Genomic DNA, 17,035 nt, shown 5'->3' with positions numbered 1-17,035 from the left:
AGCGCACAAATGGTGGAAAAACTGTCAAATGTCAGGTCAAAATCCAACATAGTTTGTGCATCTATGTATTACATTGTACTGACTAATATTGTGCTTATGCACAGTGTGAGCTTCATAGCTGGGTGCACGCATCTCAGTCGGGATGTTCACATTAAGCTAATGTAAGTGATGGTGTGTATGAGCATGTCGTGAGATTTGAGGGCTAATCTGAGTTGAGTATATGCAGAGATCAGTTTATTTCAGACAGATCTCTTTCACCAGGTATACTGCTAGTGCAAGTGTGCATACTAGTGAATATATGCATTGAATTCATTGCATGCAGTGTGAGTGTAATTCAGCAGATGTGTAACTCTATATTAGCTCGTTTATATTTATTCATAGTATCACATTCCTCAGGGCTGTACAGAAACCCTTATTAGTCAGTGAGCACATGAACACACACTTATACCACTTTAGTTAAAAGGCATTTAACCTACCAGTGTGGGGGAAAATGGGGAGACTTTACAAACGTCTGCAAATACAGATGTGTCCACATACATCTATCCTCCATGCGCTACAAGTCGCGCCACACATAACGTGGGAGCTCCATGTGCCTCGGCAGCGCCGAGTGTCTTTTGTGCAACTTTTTACCTTCTAATGCGTCAGCTTCTGCTGATTAAAATGATATGCAGCATGCCTATATTCTCTGTGCATCTGCGGGTGTATCTGCATGTGAAATGCTACGTTACACTGTAATGTATCTGCATGCGAAATGCTACACCCGCAGACGCACAGGGAATATAGGCATGCTGCTGTATTATCATTTTAATCAGCAGAAGATGCTTGTGCTAACAATTCGCATCACTGTGTGATAAAGACGCATTTGAAGGTAAAAAGCTGCAAAAAAAGATGCTTTGCCGGATGTACACAGATTATGTATCACATATTCACTACATTACAAGACAAATTGAGTGATATAGTATGAAAAAAATAATCAAAGAAAACAAAATAGATGTTTATATAAATGGTCAACCAGAGAGACAAAAAACGCATTTGTACCTGTACTCTGCATACTTGTTCTTTCCTTCAGGAGCACGTCACCGAGGATTTGCCGGTAGAACACCAACAAAGGCATATGGCACATGCTGCCAACCAAAGTTTCTGGAAGCAGACTACAAAAAACACAATTTACTGCTCATCTTTAAGACAAAGAAACATAATCTGGATAAAAGCGAAGGCTAACAATCTGTATCACAGTTTATACAACGTATATCATACAACTGTATGGGGTAGATGTATCAAACCTAGGAGAGAGAAAGTGGAGAGCGATAAAATATAGTAGCAACCAATCAGTTTACAGGCTGTGCTTGAAATATGACAGTTAGGACCTGATTGGTTGGTACTTTATCTCTCCATGGTTTGATAAATCTTCCCCTAAAACAAATGGAATCACAAATGAATTGTTATTGAATAACAAACTGGACCCCAAACAATGAAACCCAAATAACCTCCCTAGCCTTTCTCTGGGTTGTATTGTACGGTCTATACAATGATAGCGAACTGCCTCATTTTTTTTTTTAACTTCTTAGTATTTACTGACACTTATATGCACAATCAAGCCATGGGCAACAGCACCAAGGGGATGATTAGGTGTCAAGTTGTGGGTCGGGGATAGGACTGTTCAGACCAATAACAGCCAGGTAGGATGCGTGACCATGACCCCTAAGCTGCACCTGCAGCACCAGTTTATTTACAGACTGTGTGCACAGGAAAGTTGGGGTCCTGAGAAGCAGACACATTGAAGTATGGGAATTCTCTCAGCAATTGGTTAAAGGATAACCTACATTTCGCTCTAGCCCGAGTCGCTAGGACTGATGGGACAGACTGTGGATCTGCAATTTTGCTCTTTTCGGCCACCGGCATTCAAACAGCATCAAAGGAGTAAACTCCACTCATGGAGTGTTTCATAGCAAGCCACAGCCAGCATTACTGAGCCAGTCTGCAGACTGAGATCAGCTGTCTCAGACTGGAGGCCTCCAGTAACATGTACCACAGATTGGAGGCCTCCAGTAACATGTACCACAGATTGGAGATCTCCAGTAACATGTACCACAGATTGGAGGCCTCCAGTAACATGTACCACAGATTGGAGGCCTCCAGTAACATGTACCACAGATTGGAGGTCTCCAGTAATATGTACCACAGATTGGAGGTCTCCCGGGAGCTAGTACCACAGAATCCTTTATAATATCAAAACTACTTATGTTGATAAAGACTGTACTGATTCTCTCAGGTTATATGACTCTAGACAGTTTTTCCATCATTTACAATATATATTCAAGGTCCGGCACTCCAAATCTCAACGCAGCCATAGACAAACGGATATGATCAACTTTTAAGTGTTAGTAACACTATCATCAGCATCCTGACAATAGTATTACTACCACTGAAACGTTGATCATATTCGTTTGTCTATGCCTGTTATTGCACCGAGTGCCGCACTTTACTACTGCTTATATTATATATATATATATATATATATACTGTATATATAATACGTATAACAAACAATGGCAGTTACTTTTCTGACAACGCTTTTGATTCTGAGAGGACAGCAACCTGTCCTGTCACCAGACCCCGCCCCTCAACAGACCCTCACCTCTCAATAGACTCCACCCACATTAGGGCTGCTTCCAGAAATTTCCTGGGCTGGTTTTCAGACCCAATCCGCCCCGGACAGCAGTACAGGTAAAATTAAGTGACCTACACCATGTGCGGACATAAATTAATAGCAACAATTAATGCCATGCGACCTACTTTAACATTTCTCTTCTTCTTCTATTCAGAGATCTAAGCTTCACTAGGAGTCGGGGCTGTCTTCTCTGCGTCATCATTTGGTGAAAGACGCCACTGCTTGCTACAGGATAAAATAGGCACTGTGTTATGTACTGAGGTAGAAGCTGACACATGCAGCAGATTATTCCGTTTACATTCAAATAAACAATATTTCAAAACAATTGCATTAGAGGCACTGTAATCTAATGTACATGTTACATATAGTATATGTAAGGGCTCTGCTGTACACAGCTTGCGGTAGTATCTTCTTTGATATAAAATGTCATTGTTGCATTGTTCTGGAATTTTGTACTTTTCTAGGTAAAGCCATAAACAATAAATACTTTTACATAAGCTGGAAATCAGGGCACATATGCTCTGGTGACAAAGGGCCTGATTCAGCAAGGATCGCTATTCTGCTAATATGCACGCAACGCAGTCAATATCAGCAGTTATATGCAAATAATTGCACTCGTATTGCGATCGCAGGCTAACATAAGGACGCCCACTTCCCCTTACTCACAAAATAATCGACATCGAGTAACATCGGACCAATACACACAGTTAAGGCAGATCAGTCCTTACTCACAAATTGCTAACTTCAGCGCACGCTATGAGGCCTCAGGCTGCGTATGGTATGACAGTGGATAATTTATGCAAGCCCATGCAACGGCATTGAAATGCACTGGCACGCCTTCGTTCACCCAACCAATTCACCACCCACAATTGGCAACCACCCACAAATGGCACTTCCTGTAAATCACACTGCGATGGGTCTGAGTAGTCACTGCGATCGGAGTCCCGATCACAGTGTCCGGTTCTTGCTGAATCAGGCCCAAAAGGACAAAGTAATGGCTTTTTATTATACCACAGGAATACTGAGGTAAGATTGCCTAATGTATGAAGCGCTAATACCATCGCTAGGTATTGAAACACTCCCTTAGAGACTGAGGCGATGGATTACTGTAAAAAAACTGGTGAATTCATTCTGGGGTGAGAGATCATGTGGTTTGTGCTATCGGATTGTGTGATTGCAAGTATATTAAAACAAATAACAAAAGCAGTGATTATATAACATGTTCAGTTATGGATTGTTTTTGTAAATATTTTATGTTCCAAAATCACATATATCAGACTTAATTAAAATACATTTATGCCTTCTAACTGAAGGAGTAAAGACTGCTGCTTTTCCAGTGCATACCACGTCTCGATATAGATGGATCCACTTCTACTCCACGTTCATAGGGAGTGCCACCATTTAATGTCAGTTCATAGGTTCTAAAACAGAAAATTGACCATGTCCATATAACTATAACGTATGGTGGAAGTACAGTATTCAATTTTTATATGGATGTTATATATGACAATATTCATTTGAACGTTATGTATCACACTCTATTATTAAACAAGTGTTTGTTACATTTTATGATCAGACTCATGTAATCTCTATTGTATAACATGATAGTTACATAATCCTCTCTAATTGTTGTAGTGAAATGAATACAGAAATGTTAGAAATTAGTCATTTACTGTACATTTAGCAAATAAACTCTGTTGACATCATTGTACACTACAGTAGACTTACTTTATTACATCCTCTGCCTGTCTCTCTCGCTCTTTCTCTTTCTATATATAGATCCTGTCTTCTTTTCCTTCTCTGTTTTTGTTTTATTGCAATTACTATAATACTTATGCAGTTCTGGTTTATGCATAATTTATACGGCAAAATATAAAATGTTTCAGCCTGGTGCTCATCATCACAGAAGTTATTATTTATGTAACCATTACTAGATGGAGTCAGTAACACAAATTATACCATATAAGCCTTCTCATGTCCCACCATTGAGTAAAACAATCCAACATACAAATAAATACATTGACAATATAAGCATAAATAATATATATGTTCTCTCATTCAGCATGCTGTGTTCCAGGACATTTTCTGTAGAGAGGATTATTTACAAATAAAATTATGAGCTACATAGTTTATTGACATTAAAAAATACATTATTTACCGAGCAGATACCTTGACCTTAAAACTACACCTTTTTTCATTTCAGAAAAGTTATGACATTTTAATCAACCTACTTTGAAGGTATCGGAATTCCATTGACATCAAACAGTTTTAAGAAGGTCCAACCACAGCTTAACTCTCCCCTCTCCCCTGTTGACTGCAAAAAAAAGAAATGGAAGGAAACATGTTATTTAATAATCATTCTATTGTGTAGGACAAATGAACATAAAATGACTGTGAAATCACATATATGTCCAGCGTTGTCCAAGTATAAGCAGTGGAAGAAACTAGTGTACAATATACAACCATTGCGTCTAGAATCACCGTTGAATGCCTTTTGCCTAATCTTTTCTTTCATCACAATCATAGCTGGTATTATCTGCATTATTGCTCAGCAGAAAGCATGTGCTAAGCACCTCGTGTAATGTGGTCATTGTCCGAATGTTCCCTGTCATATCTGCATGTTCGGCCTGAGCACTGAACGAACGATATTTTGGATTTAGGCAAATCGGACAGAAATCCAGCCAGCTAAAGGTTGGGCTGAATGGCTGTGTGATGATGGGGACACATTCACACCCTAAAATATGATCTGCAGGGATGATTAATGTATAATAATAACTGCTTGGGAGTTATGTCTTCTGGATTCAGCAGCCAGGCACATCGTTAAGTGTGTACACAGCCGATGTCTCGTGCGGAGGTTCAGCAGGGCCCAAGCTGCATTCGGCATGCAGGTCCGACGGGCGATGTTGCTTTTGACGCGCGACAGCGTGCATCATCAGCAACATAGCAGGTACACACTGACTGATGTAGACGATATGTCATCCGATCTTCTAGTGTGTACCTGGTTTTAAACTCACTGCCTCCTAGGGCCACATGCTACTGACTTAAAGGTATATTTTCTGGTGAAGCGGAACTGAAGAGCCGCTGTGAGAAGGGGCATCTCCCAGTTTAACTCTTGGTGATGGCAGGACTTATATTTTTGGTAATATGGTAACCCGCAAACATCAACATCACGACCATCTGTCTTAGCTAGCGATCTGAGTGAGGATGAGGTTGTGACAGGCTGTATTAGCCATTGTATGGGCATCTTAAGACTACAGAATTGTGATATCTATGCATTATAGGTACATGGTAAGACAAATGAGTAACCAAATGATTTGTGTAGAACTGGCAGAACCTTAGAACATCATCTAAACATTCTAAAGATACGAACACAGGCAGATCCATTTGTGTTCCCCGAGCAACAAATACAGTATTAGTTCTTCATCCAGATCCTGAAATTTAAGTGTCAGGAAAAATTACAGGATAATGTGTTCTAATTAGTGCTGATGGCAAATGACCCAACATACATATTAATTGCAGCCATCAGCCAAATACAAGCTCTGAATCCAGACTGGATTGTGAGTAGTTAGCAAATAAAAATGTCGAGATTGCTAGACCTAGTTGCGGCCATGGGCATATCTAAGGGTGTAGCGGGTCCACACCTCACACCCTGCACCCATTGCAATTACTTTCCTCTCTGTCAGTGCCACAGGTATCACCAGGAAAATAGCACAGGTGCCATGTTTACGGAGATCTGCGCATGCAAACTACTGAAATGCACCATTTTCCCAGAGATCGGCGCATGTGCATTGAGAGAGGGGGGTGGGGCCACACAGAGGCTGTACATGGGCCCGCCACCATCTTCATCTGCCCCTGGCTGTGCCATAGGAGTACTATGACATTTACTGTACTGTATGTTTAAAAGCACAATTGAAAAAATCCAAAATACACAAATTCACATACTTTAAATATGGACAGCATATTTTATTTACAATACAACATAAACATCACAACTGTGGTCTTACAATTATCACTGAAAAGTAAGTTTCAATTGTCTTTGTAAAAATTGTAGTGTGAAAGAATATTTATCAATGTATAACTAAACTAAATGAAGAGTTCAGACAAGATATATGATTTTTTTTGTTATTTCATGACTATTTTTATCCTATGTTTCCCCTTTACCCTTCTCTAATTCACTTACATTGCGGATATAGGTAATTCCTACTTCAAACAGGATTCCTATTTCTGGGGACTGACTGCCAGATCTCACAAAGCAATCACCATCCAGCAAGCTTGGAAGAATACCTGTGACCTAAACACACAAAATCACAATAGCTGTACATTATATATTTACAGTTACTTCAGTAAATCATTTTTATTTATTTTTTTCAATATGATTCAGTTTTATAGTGTATAATACAGTGACACGATGAATTGCATCTATTGTATTAGCGTCTCCAAATGATTCTAGCTACCTTGTCCTGCTACCACCCGTTCCATTCTGCTGATTATATCTTCAGAAATATGGAGTCTGTGCCATATTTCTGAAGTAAGCCCCAGAAAAATAGTGCCTGCGCCATATTTCTAAAGATAATGCCGTAAATATGTACACGTGCAGAAGACACATATCACTGCTTCCTTGTATTCCCCTTTGAGACACCATTGCCACTGACTCATGAACCTGGCCATCCACACACATCTCTATCTTCGCACATGCACCTCTGTCTAATTTACAGTGTACATGTCTAGGCAATCTAATGGTCATTACAGTCTCTTGCTCTTGCTACTTAAGTTGCACTATTCCCAATTCTTGGTGCCTAAGCAAAAGGCCAGGGGTGGGGATCCTTTTTTTCTGCCGGGGGCCATTTTGATATATATATATATATATATATATATAACATTATTCGTGGGCCTGTTGCAAACCACATCCCCTCCCTGTGATGTCACATGGGGCAGGGCTACAATCACCGGTGATAACACCAATGCCCCGAGCATCCTGAGAATGTTCAGGGGAGCTGTAAGGGCAGTGGTAAGACCGTCTGAAGTGTCCTAAGGACGCTCCAGGCGACACTGCTGCATAGATTCTGGCTGGAGGGTGCCATTCTAGGCACCCTGCTAGCCAGATGAGGCTAGCAGAAGAAAGCTCAGAGGGCCAGACCAAATGATTCCGCGGGCCTTATACGGCCCCCGGGCCTGAGGTTCCCCATCCCTGCAATAGGTGGTGTAGTGTAAGTACAGTATGGATCAACATGATAAACATACTCACCCTAGGCGAAAATGTCCATGTTTTAGAGTTTTTGGGCAGCCATGCAGCTCTTACTGTGTGAATGTTGCCTAACACCTGAAAATATGAAAAATCAATAGGTTTTAGTCAGTATTTATTAACATTGCATTTAACGCTGTCTCAATATAGTGTGACAAGGTCAAATTGGTTTAAAATAAAGACTGAGCATTTTTATCCTAAGTCTTTTCCTAAGTATCTTTTTCCACTGCCAGGGGTCAGCAAATATATTACACCTCAGGTAGACAAACAGCGATTACATTCTATTCTGCATGAAATATGTATTACAGTGAGTGCGCCCAAATCATAGATTTTCAGAAATCCTACAGAATATAAAATTATTACCCATAATTTTGTATTACTGTGTACGATGCTCTTGCAAAAGTTGGTCAAGCACAAATTACACAAAAGTATAAAATATCCATTTTGAAGCAATAATACCGCTTAAAACTTTCTATATACCTTAATTTGTGCATCCTAAGATGCAGCATTGGATCATTTGCAAGACCATTGGCCATCTGAGTAACTGTGAGGAAACTGAGATCGCCCCTCGCAGCTCCTTAGCCCTAGCCAGGAAGCCTGTGTCGGAAGACGCAGACCCTGGCCTCAGCACTTGTTTGTGGGAAACAGAGGCTAGACCCGCCCACTCCCCACCCCCAAATGGCAGCAGCCTGTCAATCAGGCTGTGGGTTTTTGGAATTGCAAGGGATCTCGCAGTAGAAGACCGGCGCATACGCAGTACAGATCCTTCGCATGCGCCGATCTCCTAACACCAAAGTAGTACGCAAACAATCAGGTTCGCATACTACTCTGAATCTGGCTCATGGTGTATGTAAAATATAAAGAAATGGAAAAAAATATTTAAATGCAAGCAGCCTGCTCCCTCAACAAGGCTTTAACACTGGGGATGACTTCAAATAAACAGGGAGGACATGAGCAAGAAGTCCCCCTGCCTTAGTGAAACCCATTCCCAGGGAAACTCTGTGAGGCATATCCAATTGGCTACTAGGTTTTGCCCACAAAAAATTTTGCGCACCTCGCGACCAATACCCTCGGTATCCAATTTAATAGAATTGGAAAAAATTTGTCATGGGGACTTTTGCAGGCACAATCCCAAGTGGAGAGAAAAAGTTCCCTCTTTGCCACAATGTACTGTAAAATAATATAAATATATATATATATATATATATATATATATATCAAAATCGCCGACACTTGAGTAATACAATCAACACTAGACGCAGGACTGTTTTGGAACAGTCCTGCGTCTAGAGTAGGGGTGTGCACCGGCCACTTTTCGCGTTTTGTGTTTTGGTTTTGGATCTGGATCTTTCTTCGTGTTTTGGAACTGGATTGGTTTTGCCAAAACCACCCTTCCGTGTTTTGGGTTCTGGGTTTTGTGTTTTGGATCTGTATTTTTTTTTAAAAAAGCATAAAAACAGCTAAAATCACAGAATTTGTAGGTTTTTCTGCTCCTATGCTATTATTAACCTCAATAACCTTAATTTCCACTAATTTCCAGTCTATTCTGAACACCTCACAATAGTGTTTTTATGTCCAAAAGGTTGCACCGAGGTAGCTGGATGACTATGCTAAGCGACACGAGTGGGCGGCACAAACATGTGACCCATCTAGGCATGAAACTGCAGTGGCAGACAGGATGGCAGTTTGAAAAACTAGGCCCCAAACTGTACATAATGCAAAGAAAAAAAAGAGGTGCAAGATGGAATTGTCCTTGGGCCCTCCCACCCACCCTTATGTTGTATAAACAGGACATGCACACTTTAACAAACCAATCATTTCAGCGCCAGGGTCTGCCACACAACTGTGGCTGAAATGATTGGTTCGTTTGGGCCCCCACAAAACAAGCTGCCAATTAATCTGTCCCTGCACAAACTGGCTCTACGGAGGCAAGATGTCATCCTCATCCTCCTCATCCACCGATTCCTCACCCTCTTCAGTGTGTACATCCTCATCCTCACAGAGTATTAATTCGTCCCCGCTGGAACCACAGGTCCCTCTGTACGTTCTGGAGGCTGGTCTCCCTGGAAGAGTTGATAATTCATTTTATGAACATCATCTTCTCCACATTTTGTGGAAGCAACCTCCTACGCCTTTCGCTGACAAGGTTCCCGGCTGCACTAAACACTCTTTCGGAGTACACACTGGAGGGGGGGCAACTCAGGTAAAATAGAGCCAGTTTGTACAGGGACCTCCAAATTGCTTCTTTTTCCTGCCAGTACAGGTACGGACTGTCTGACATGCCTACTTGGATGCTGTCACCGATGTAATCCTTTAACAGACAGACGCACGCTTGTCGCTGCTGCTTTGAGGATGCAAGTGCGGCTACAGCCCACACAATTCACAAAGACAGAAAAAAGAAGAATATTTTTATTGTTTGTGTAGCACACTTTGAGGGTGTCACCACCCTTTAACAGACAGACGCACGCTTGTCGCTGCTGCTTTAAGGATGCAGGTGCGGCTACAGCCCACACAATTCACAAAGACAGAAAAAAAAGAACAATATTTTAATTGTTTGAGTAGCACACTTTGAGGGTGTCACCACCCTTTAACAGACAGACGCACGCTTGTCGCTGCTGCTTTGAGGACAGTATCATATGCAGTGACAGTAGACTTGTCAGAAATTGTTGGCACGTCCTTCAGTCCGGACCAGATGTCCAAACCAGCCCTTGACTTATGACACAGGCGCACGCTTGGCGCTGCTACTATGTTGATGCACGTGCGGCTACATCGCACACAAGTCACAAACACATTAAAAAAATAGTTTTTTATTTTTTGGAGCACTTTGAGGGTTACACCACCCTTTAACAGACAGACGCACGCTTGTCGCTGCTGCTTTGAGGATGCAAGTGCGGCTACAGCCCACACAATTCACAAAGACAGAAAAAAAAAGAACAATATTTTTATTGTTTGTGTAGCACACTTTGAGGGTGTCACCACCCTTTAACAGACAGACGCACGCTTGTCGCTGCTGCTTTGAGGATGCAAGTGCGGCTACAGCCCACACAATTCACAAAGACAGAAAAAAAAAGAACAATATTTTTATTGTTTGTGTAGCACACTTTGAGGGTGTCGCCACCCTTTAACAGACAGACGCACACTTGTCGCTGCTGCTTTAAGGATGCAGGTGCGGCTACAGCCCACACATTTCACAAAGACAGAAAAAAAAAGAACAATATTTTAATTGTTTGTGTAGCACACTTTGAGGGTGTCACCACCCTTTAACAGACAGACGCACGCTTGTCGCTGCTGCTTTGAGGATGCAGGTGGAATCTAGACGGGATTTGGAACCGGGGACACACTACCTCCATCAATTGTCTAAATCCCACTGCACTAATGGTGGATACCGGACGCACGTCTAACACCAACATAGCAGTCAAGGCCTCAGTTATACGTTTTGCTTCAGGATGACTGCTGTCGTACTTCATCCTCATCGCTAGGGACTGTTGGAGGGTCAATTGTTTAGTAAAAGTAGTGATGTTCCTACTTCCTCTCTGGGATGATGAACAACTTCCAGCAGCAGCAATAGCACTAGGAGGAAGTGGTTCTTGATCTTTCCCTATTTTATTTTTATCGGAGAAAGTTTGGTCCTCCATTTATGTTATATTGATATATACGTGCGGCTAAAGCGCACACAAACACAGAAAATATTTTTTTCATTTTTGCTGGAGAGTAGTGCACTTTGTGGGTTACACCACCCTTTAAGAAATGAGCCAGCCGGCTCTTTACTTATGGGACACAGGCGCACGCTTGGCGCTGCTCCTTTGTTGATGCACGTGCAGCCACAGTGCACACAATTCACAAACACAGAAAATATTTATTTTTTTGGTTTGGAGTGTACTTTGGGGGTTACAGCACCCTTTAACGGTCAAGCCAGCCGGCCCTTTACTTATGACACAGGCGCACGCTTGGCACTACTTTGTTGATGCACGTGCGGCTACTGCACACACAATTCACAAACACAGAAAATAATTTTTTTTTTGGTTTGGACTGGAGTGTACTTTGGGGGTTACAGCACCTTTTAATGGTCAAGCCAGCCGGCCCTTTACTTATGACACAGGCGCACGCTTGGCACTACTTTGTTGATGCACGTGCGGCTACTGCGCACACAATTCACAAACACAGAAAATAATTTTTTTTTTGGTTTGGACTGGAGTGTACTTTGGGGGTTACAGCACCCTTTAACGGTCAAGCCAGCCGGCCCTTTACTTATGACACAGGCGCACGCTTGGCACTACTTTGTTGATGCACGTGCGGCTACTGCGCACACAATTCACAAACACACAAAAAATATTATTTTTTTTAGCACTTGGGGGGAGCACCCCTGATGGACAGAGCACCCCGTGGACAACACTACAGCACCCCTTTAGGACTGGGACACTGCACAGGACTTTGGAGTGGACACAGCCCCTATGGAGAACTGACTGCACAACACAGTCCAGCCAGCCCCTATGGACTTTGAAGTAGTGGACACAGCCCCTATTAACAACAGCAGCACAGCACAACACAGCCAGCCCCTATGGACTTTGAAGTAGTGGACAACAGCAGCACAGCACAGCACAACACTACTCTGCACTACACTACACTACACTACACAGCCCAGCCAGCCCTAACTCCCACCCTCCCTCTTCACTGTCCACAGCCGAGTGAGAAAATGGCGCCGACGCGGGTACCTTATATAGGATCCAGAACCCGCGAGACTCGGAAGGCGGGATGATGACGTTTTGCCTTGATTTCAGATCCGAGTCAGGCGGGAAAAGTCGAGCCTGACTCGGATCGGCCTCGGATCGGGGGGGGCTCGGGGGGTTCGGATTTCAGAAATCCGAACCCGCTCACCCCTAGTCTAGAGTTGTTTGTATTACTCGAGTGCCGCCGATTTTGATATATATTTTGGATCTCTGGTTATGGGGTACCTACGGAAGGCACCGGGGTTGGTTTCAATTGCCTGTGGAGTGCTGCCCGACTGCAGAATATTTTATATATTTTATTTTATTTATTGCTAAAAAAGGGAGACATTCACAGCTTCAGACTGGATTAAGCTTCACCTAGTTTTTCTACCTGCTGGGAATATAGGACATGTCCTCGTACTTAAAATTGTTATAAAAGAACCCGGCTTTACCAATTGGTTGGGAATATTTGATATGCCGTTGCATGGTGATGGGTTAAAAAAATTGCCTTCAAGAGTCGATTTAAGAATCCCATCAGATTAAGTGACGGAAAATAGGCCCACATCGCTGAATGTGTATTCAGACCAATTCTATTTCAAGTTTTTTACCCCTGAAGAAGTCCCTTATGCGGATGAAACGCGTAGGCCCATCAATTTGATAGCCTGCACCCATCACGAGAGGTCCACTTAAGAGCTCATCATCTCTTCAGTATTGGGGCAGGTTATAAAATCATTTTATGCTACTCATGTATTTATCTATATTGTATTTTATGTAAACAATTTTACCTCTGTTGAAATACCAAGAATAAAATATTCATAAGGATTTTGGGTGAAGTTTTCAACAACAAAAAAAGGGTGTATAAGTTAGTTATCAGCTGACATTTTTAAAAACTTGTTATAAAAACTACCCTGTACTGGAGATTCTTCCTACAGTCGAATATTAGCGCACCTAAGGTACCCCAATCCTTGTAACTCTGTTTTATGGCCTCTACTAGCTGAGGTCCACCTGAAAGGTGCCGCTTGTGATATATGTTAGCGCGACGTAAAGGGTTTTTTTTCCACATATATATATACACACACACACATATATATATATATATATATATATATATATACATATACACAGTATATATATCTACACATGGGTGTGATTGCTCTGAAGAGCAATCACACCCATGATTGGATACAAGGATTGTGGGCCACATGCCATGGCAAGGCGCTTCTGCTAAGGTGGTCCTAAATAATAAATAGTATTAGTTACAAACTTTGTTTTATATAGAGGTGCATATAGAGGTGTCAAGAGAACCTGCTATTTCCACTATCAAACCCTCACTTTGGACCTCATTCAGAGCCAGGATAACTAAATGAATTTCTACAAGATAAACACACACAAGGAAGCGCCCAAAGTATATTAAAGTAACCACAGTATACTAAAAAAAAAATACAATACTAAACCTAAGTGCTTACTGTAGTAAGTATACTACTATATGTAGTATAAGCAAAGTATCCTCGCCATACATAGTTATGCGTTGTCTGTGACTCTATACCAATTCTTTTGCAACAGAATAAACAAAGTACTTAGGGTCTGATTCAGATTTGGAAATAGAGTAAGAAAGAGCAAGTAACTGTGTACCTGAACAAGCCATGTTGCAATGTAAGGAGAACAAATACATACATTTTTTTGCATGTGGCGTAAATACTGGCTGCTTTTGCATGTAACACACAAATGTTGGGCACCTTTATTTTTATACTGCAATTTATATTTCAGTTTGGATACAATCCTCCCAAATCTAAATCTCTCTGCACATATTACATCTGCGGCATCTACAGTGCAACATGGTTTTACCAAGATGCACCCTTGATCTATACCCTTGATCTATCTTACTCTATTCCCAAAGCTGAACCAGGCCCCTAGTACAATAAAGGTGTGCTAAGCTGTAAAATTGAGAAATAGTATCAAAATGTAACAAAAAGTAAGCAGCACGGAATCACTACCTGTGGCTCGCGCCAGGTGTCTTGTGCCATATGGTGCAAAAAGGATAGGCGTATGAGGACACATCTTTATGGTAAGCCACACGCCATGGCAAGGTGCTCCTGCTATGGTGATCCTAACACTAAGAGCCGTATTCAATTTGATTCGCAACCGCGATACTTTTTCGACTCCCGGACTTGCCACCTACTTCGCTGTTTTGCATGCGGAAAAGTATCGCATGCGTGCCCGCGTATCCCCGTATTCAATCTGAAAGTACGCGGAAACGGGGCCAGACGAAACTGAAACAAGCGGAAAGTCCTGTCAGATTTGGGGAAATTAGCCTGAAACCCCCCAAAAGATGCTCTGACATGGGGGTTCCCTATAATTCCCCCCCGATTTGGCTTGCTGAAGGTATTTGGTGTTTTTAAACGGGCTCAATAGCTGCTAAATAGCATTTTTGCATAAGTGGTGAAGAATAGTATTCAGGAGGTTTTTTTGCAGAAAATAACCTATACCAGCAAGTTTGGGGTACTTGAAATTGGGGGCGAGCATATTTTAAAGTTGCTAAAGTTAAGTTTAAAAAATTTTGAAAAATCCACCTGCCGCAAGCACCTGCAATGAAAAAAATACAAGGGGCATACTTGGGGACTCCCCTGGAGTGTAGTTCGCTAGTTTTTAACTTTGTCCCCCAATTTTATTTTTTGTTCGCCCCCAAATTGAAAGTGATTTTTGGGGTGTTCTTTAGTGTTTTTTTTTTTTATTTTAGACACAGTTTACCTTTGGGGGACTGCCTGAAGGTTGCAAGGGGGTTCCCGCAACGTTGCACCCCAAAACCCCAATTCTGCACTTTTTTCCGCATGCTATTTCATAGGCGAAACTTTTTCACCTATTACATTGCATTGACTTTCTGCCTAGGTGGAAAGTCTTTCAAATTGATTGCAGCGTTACTTTTCCGCCTGGCGAAATGGCGAACATTTTCGCCGATTACGGCTTTTCGCTCCAAATTGAATACGGGCCTAAATAATATTAGATGTACAAACTTTATTTTATATAGAGGTGTCAGGAGAACCTGCTACTTCCACTATCAAACTCTTATATGGATGCTATGCATTCTCAGCTGCGATCCCGCACGCAATAGCTATGGGAAAATATGATAATGCTGTAGCGTGCTGGAAATGTATCGAGACCCTCACCAGCGGCTTTGCAGATCCAAGTAAGTGCTTACAAATACGTACTATACATACTATCCAACAATATAGATAAATTGTAATAATACTGAAAAAATAAGTTTGGAGTATACACATAAAACAACAGTCTTACCTTACTGCCATCGAAAAGACAGAGGCGCACATGTCTGCTAAGAACCTGAATGGTAGCCCCAGGCAGAGGGATCATTTTACAGCTCCATAATGTCAAAATCAAGGAGACTCGAGTAGGCAAAGGTAGAATCTGAAAATAAATTGATAAATAGTTACCCTAAAATGACTTAGCATTATCCCATTGTGTCTAGATGATCCTCCCTCTACACTACAAGGAGAAGTTAGCTCTCAGGTAAGAGCTTTAACGTACTAGATCTAGCCTTAATCATCATTTTCCTCCAAAACACTGCTCAGCTGACATCATTCATGTCGTCAATGAATCATGACCATGAAGGGGCTTCAGGACTGACTTTGTTACATGTAAGTTATCTGTGTGTTTGAAATGTGCCTAGAAAAACTATTTTCTGTGATTTATTTATTGATTAATTGGCCCCATAAATGTGGGTGGTGTTTTTGTCCCATAATAATAAACAGCCCCCTATGCTAGTAGTAGGTTACAACATGGAGCTAGGGCCGTAGGGGATAAAAAAAATAGAGTACCACTTCCCATAAAACACACTTCTGTGAGCCTTTCTGATAATATGAAATCCAGGAGACCCATCCGGCAGCTTTTCTGAAGACTGCAAAAGAATCACCAATTAGTCTGCAGTTACCCTATTTACCATCTACATTCTTCTTGGGCATGTTTTAAGTAAGCTCAATACCTAAAGGGTTTTCATACCCCTTCCTACAAATGTTTGTCTTTTACCCCACTTTCTATTAGCATCAATGTTTTTTTTTATAGTAGTCTATGCTTACTATGTTACACTATGTGATGTTTTCTTGAGTCACTGAAGTCTCAGATTTCCCTGAGCTGGTCTGATTGACCACAAGTGTTTTAAGGGAAGTGTTACTTTATTTTTTAACACCTATGGCCCTAGCGCCATGTTGTAACTCGCCACCTGCTACATACCATCCTAGTAATCTATTTGGGTTCTAAGGAGAAGAACCAGAATTATGTACAGGCTGCTTGACTCCCATTTCCCTTTCCTACCCCACCCACCACAGCGCCTTCATGTCCCTAAAGCTGTCCAGACACAAATAAAGATGCAGAGCAAAGGGACCACTTACTAAGTTAGGAAATGGG

At 41.6% G+C, this 17,035-nt stretch overlaps 1 protein-coding gene across 1 annotated transcript in view; it reads right to left on the bottom strand.

Moving 5' to 3' along the window:
* NPHP1 (nephrocystin 1) overlaps positions 1-17,035 on the bottom strand; it is a 108,094-nt gene that overhangs the window by 33,913 nt on the left and 57,146 nt on the right. Inside the window, exons 12-18 of the mRNA XM_088477609.1 lie at positions 15,911-16,039; positions 7,917-7,991; positions 6,852-6,962; positions 4,903-4,985; positions 4,016-4,092; positions 2,797-2,896; positions 1,039-1,151 (exon numbers count right to left, since the gene is read on the bottom strand). Coding sequence (XP_088333735.1) covers positions 1,039-1,151; positions 2,797-2,896; positions 4,016-4,092; positions 4,903-4,985; positions 6,852-6,962; positions 7,917-7,991; positions 15,911-16,039 — 688 coding nt within the window. The remainder of the gene's footprint in view (positions 1-1,038; positions 1,152-2,796; positions 2,897-4,015; positions 4,093-4,902; positions 4,986-6,851; positions 6,963-7,916; positions 7,992-15,910; positions 16,040-17,035) is intronic.

The sequence above is a fragment of the Taudactylus pleione genome, unplaced genomic scaffold (assembly GCF_031769625.1).
Source record: "Taudactylus pleione unplaced genomic scaffold, aTauple2 ptg000201l, whole genome shotgun sequence".
NCBI classification, from domain to species: Eukaryota; Metazoa; Chordata; class Amphibia; order Anura; family Myobatrachidae; genus Taudactylus; species Taudactylus pleione.
This window is presented reverse-complemented; position numbering and strand designations above follow the sequence as displayed.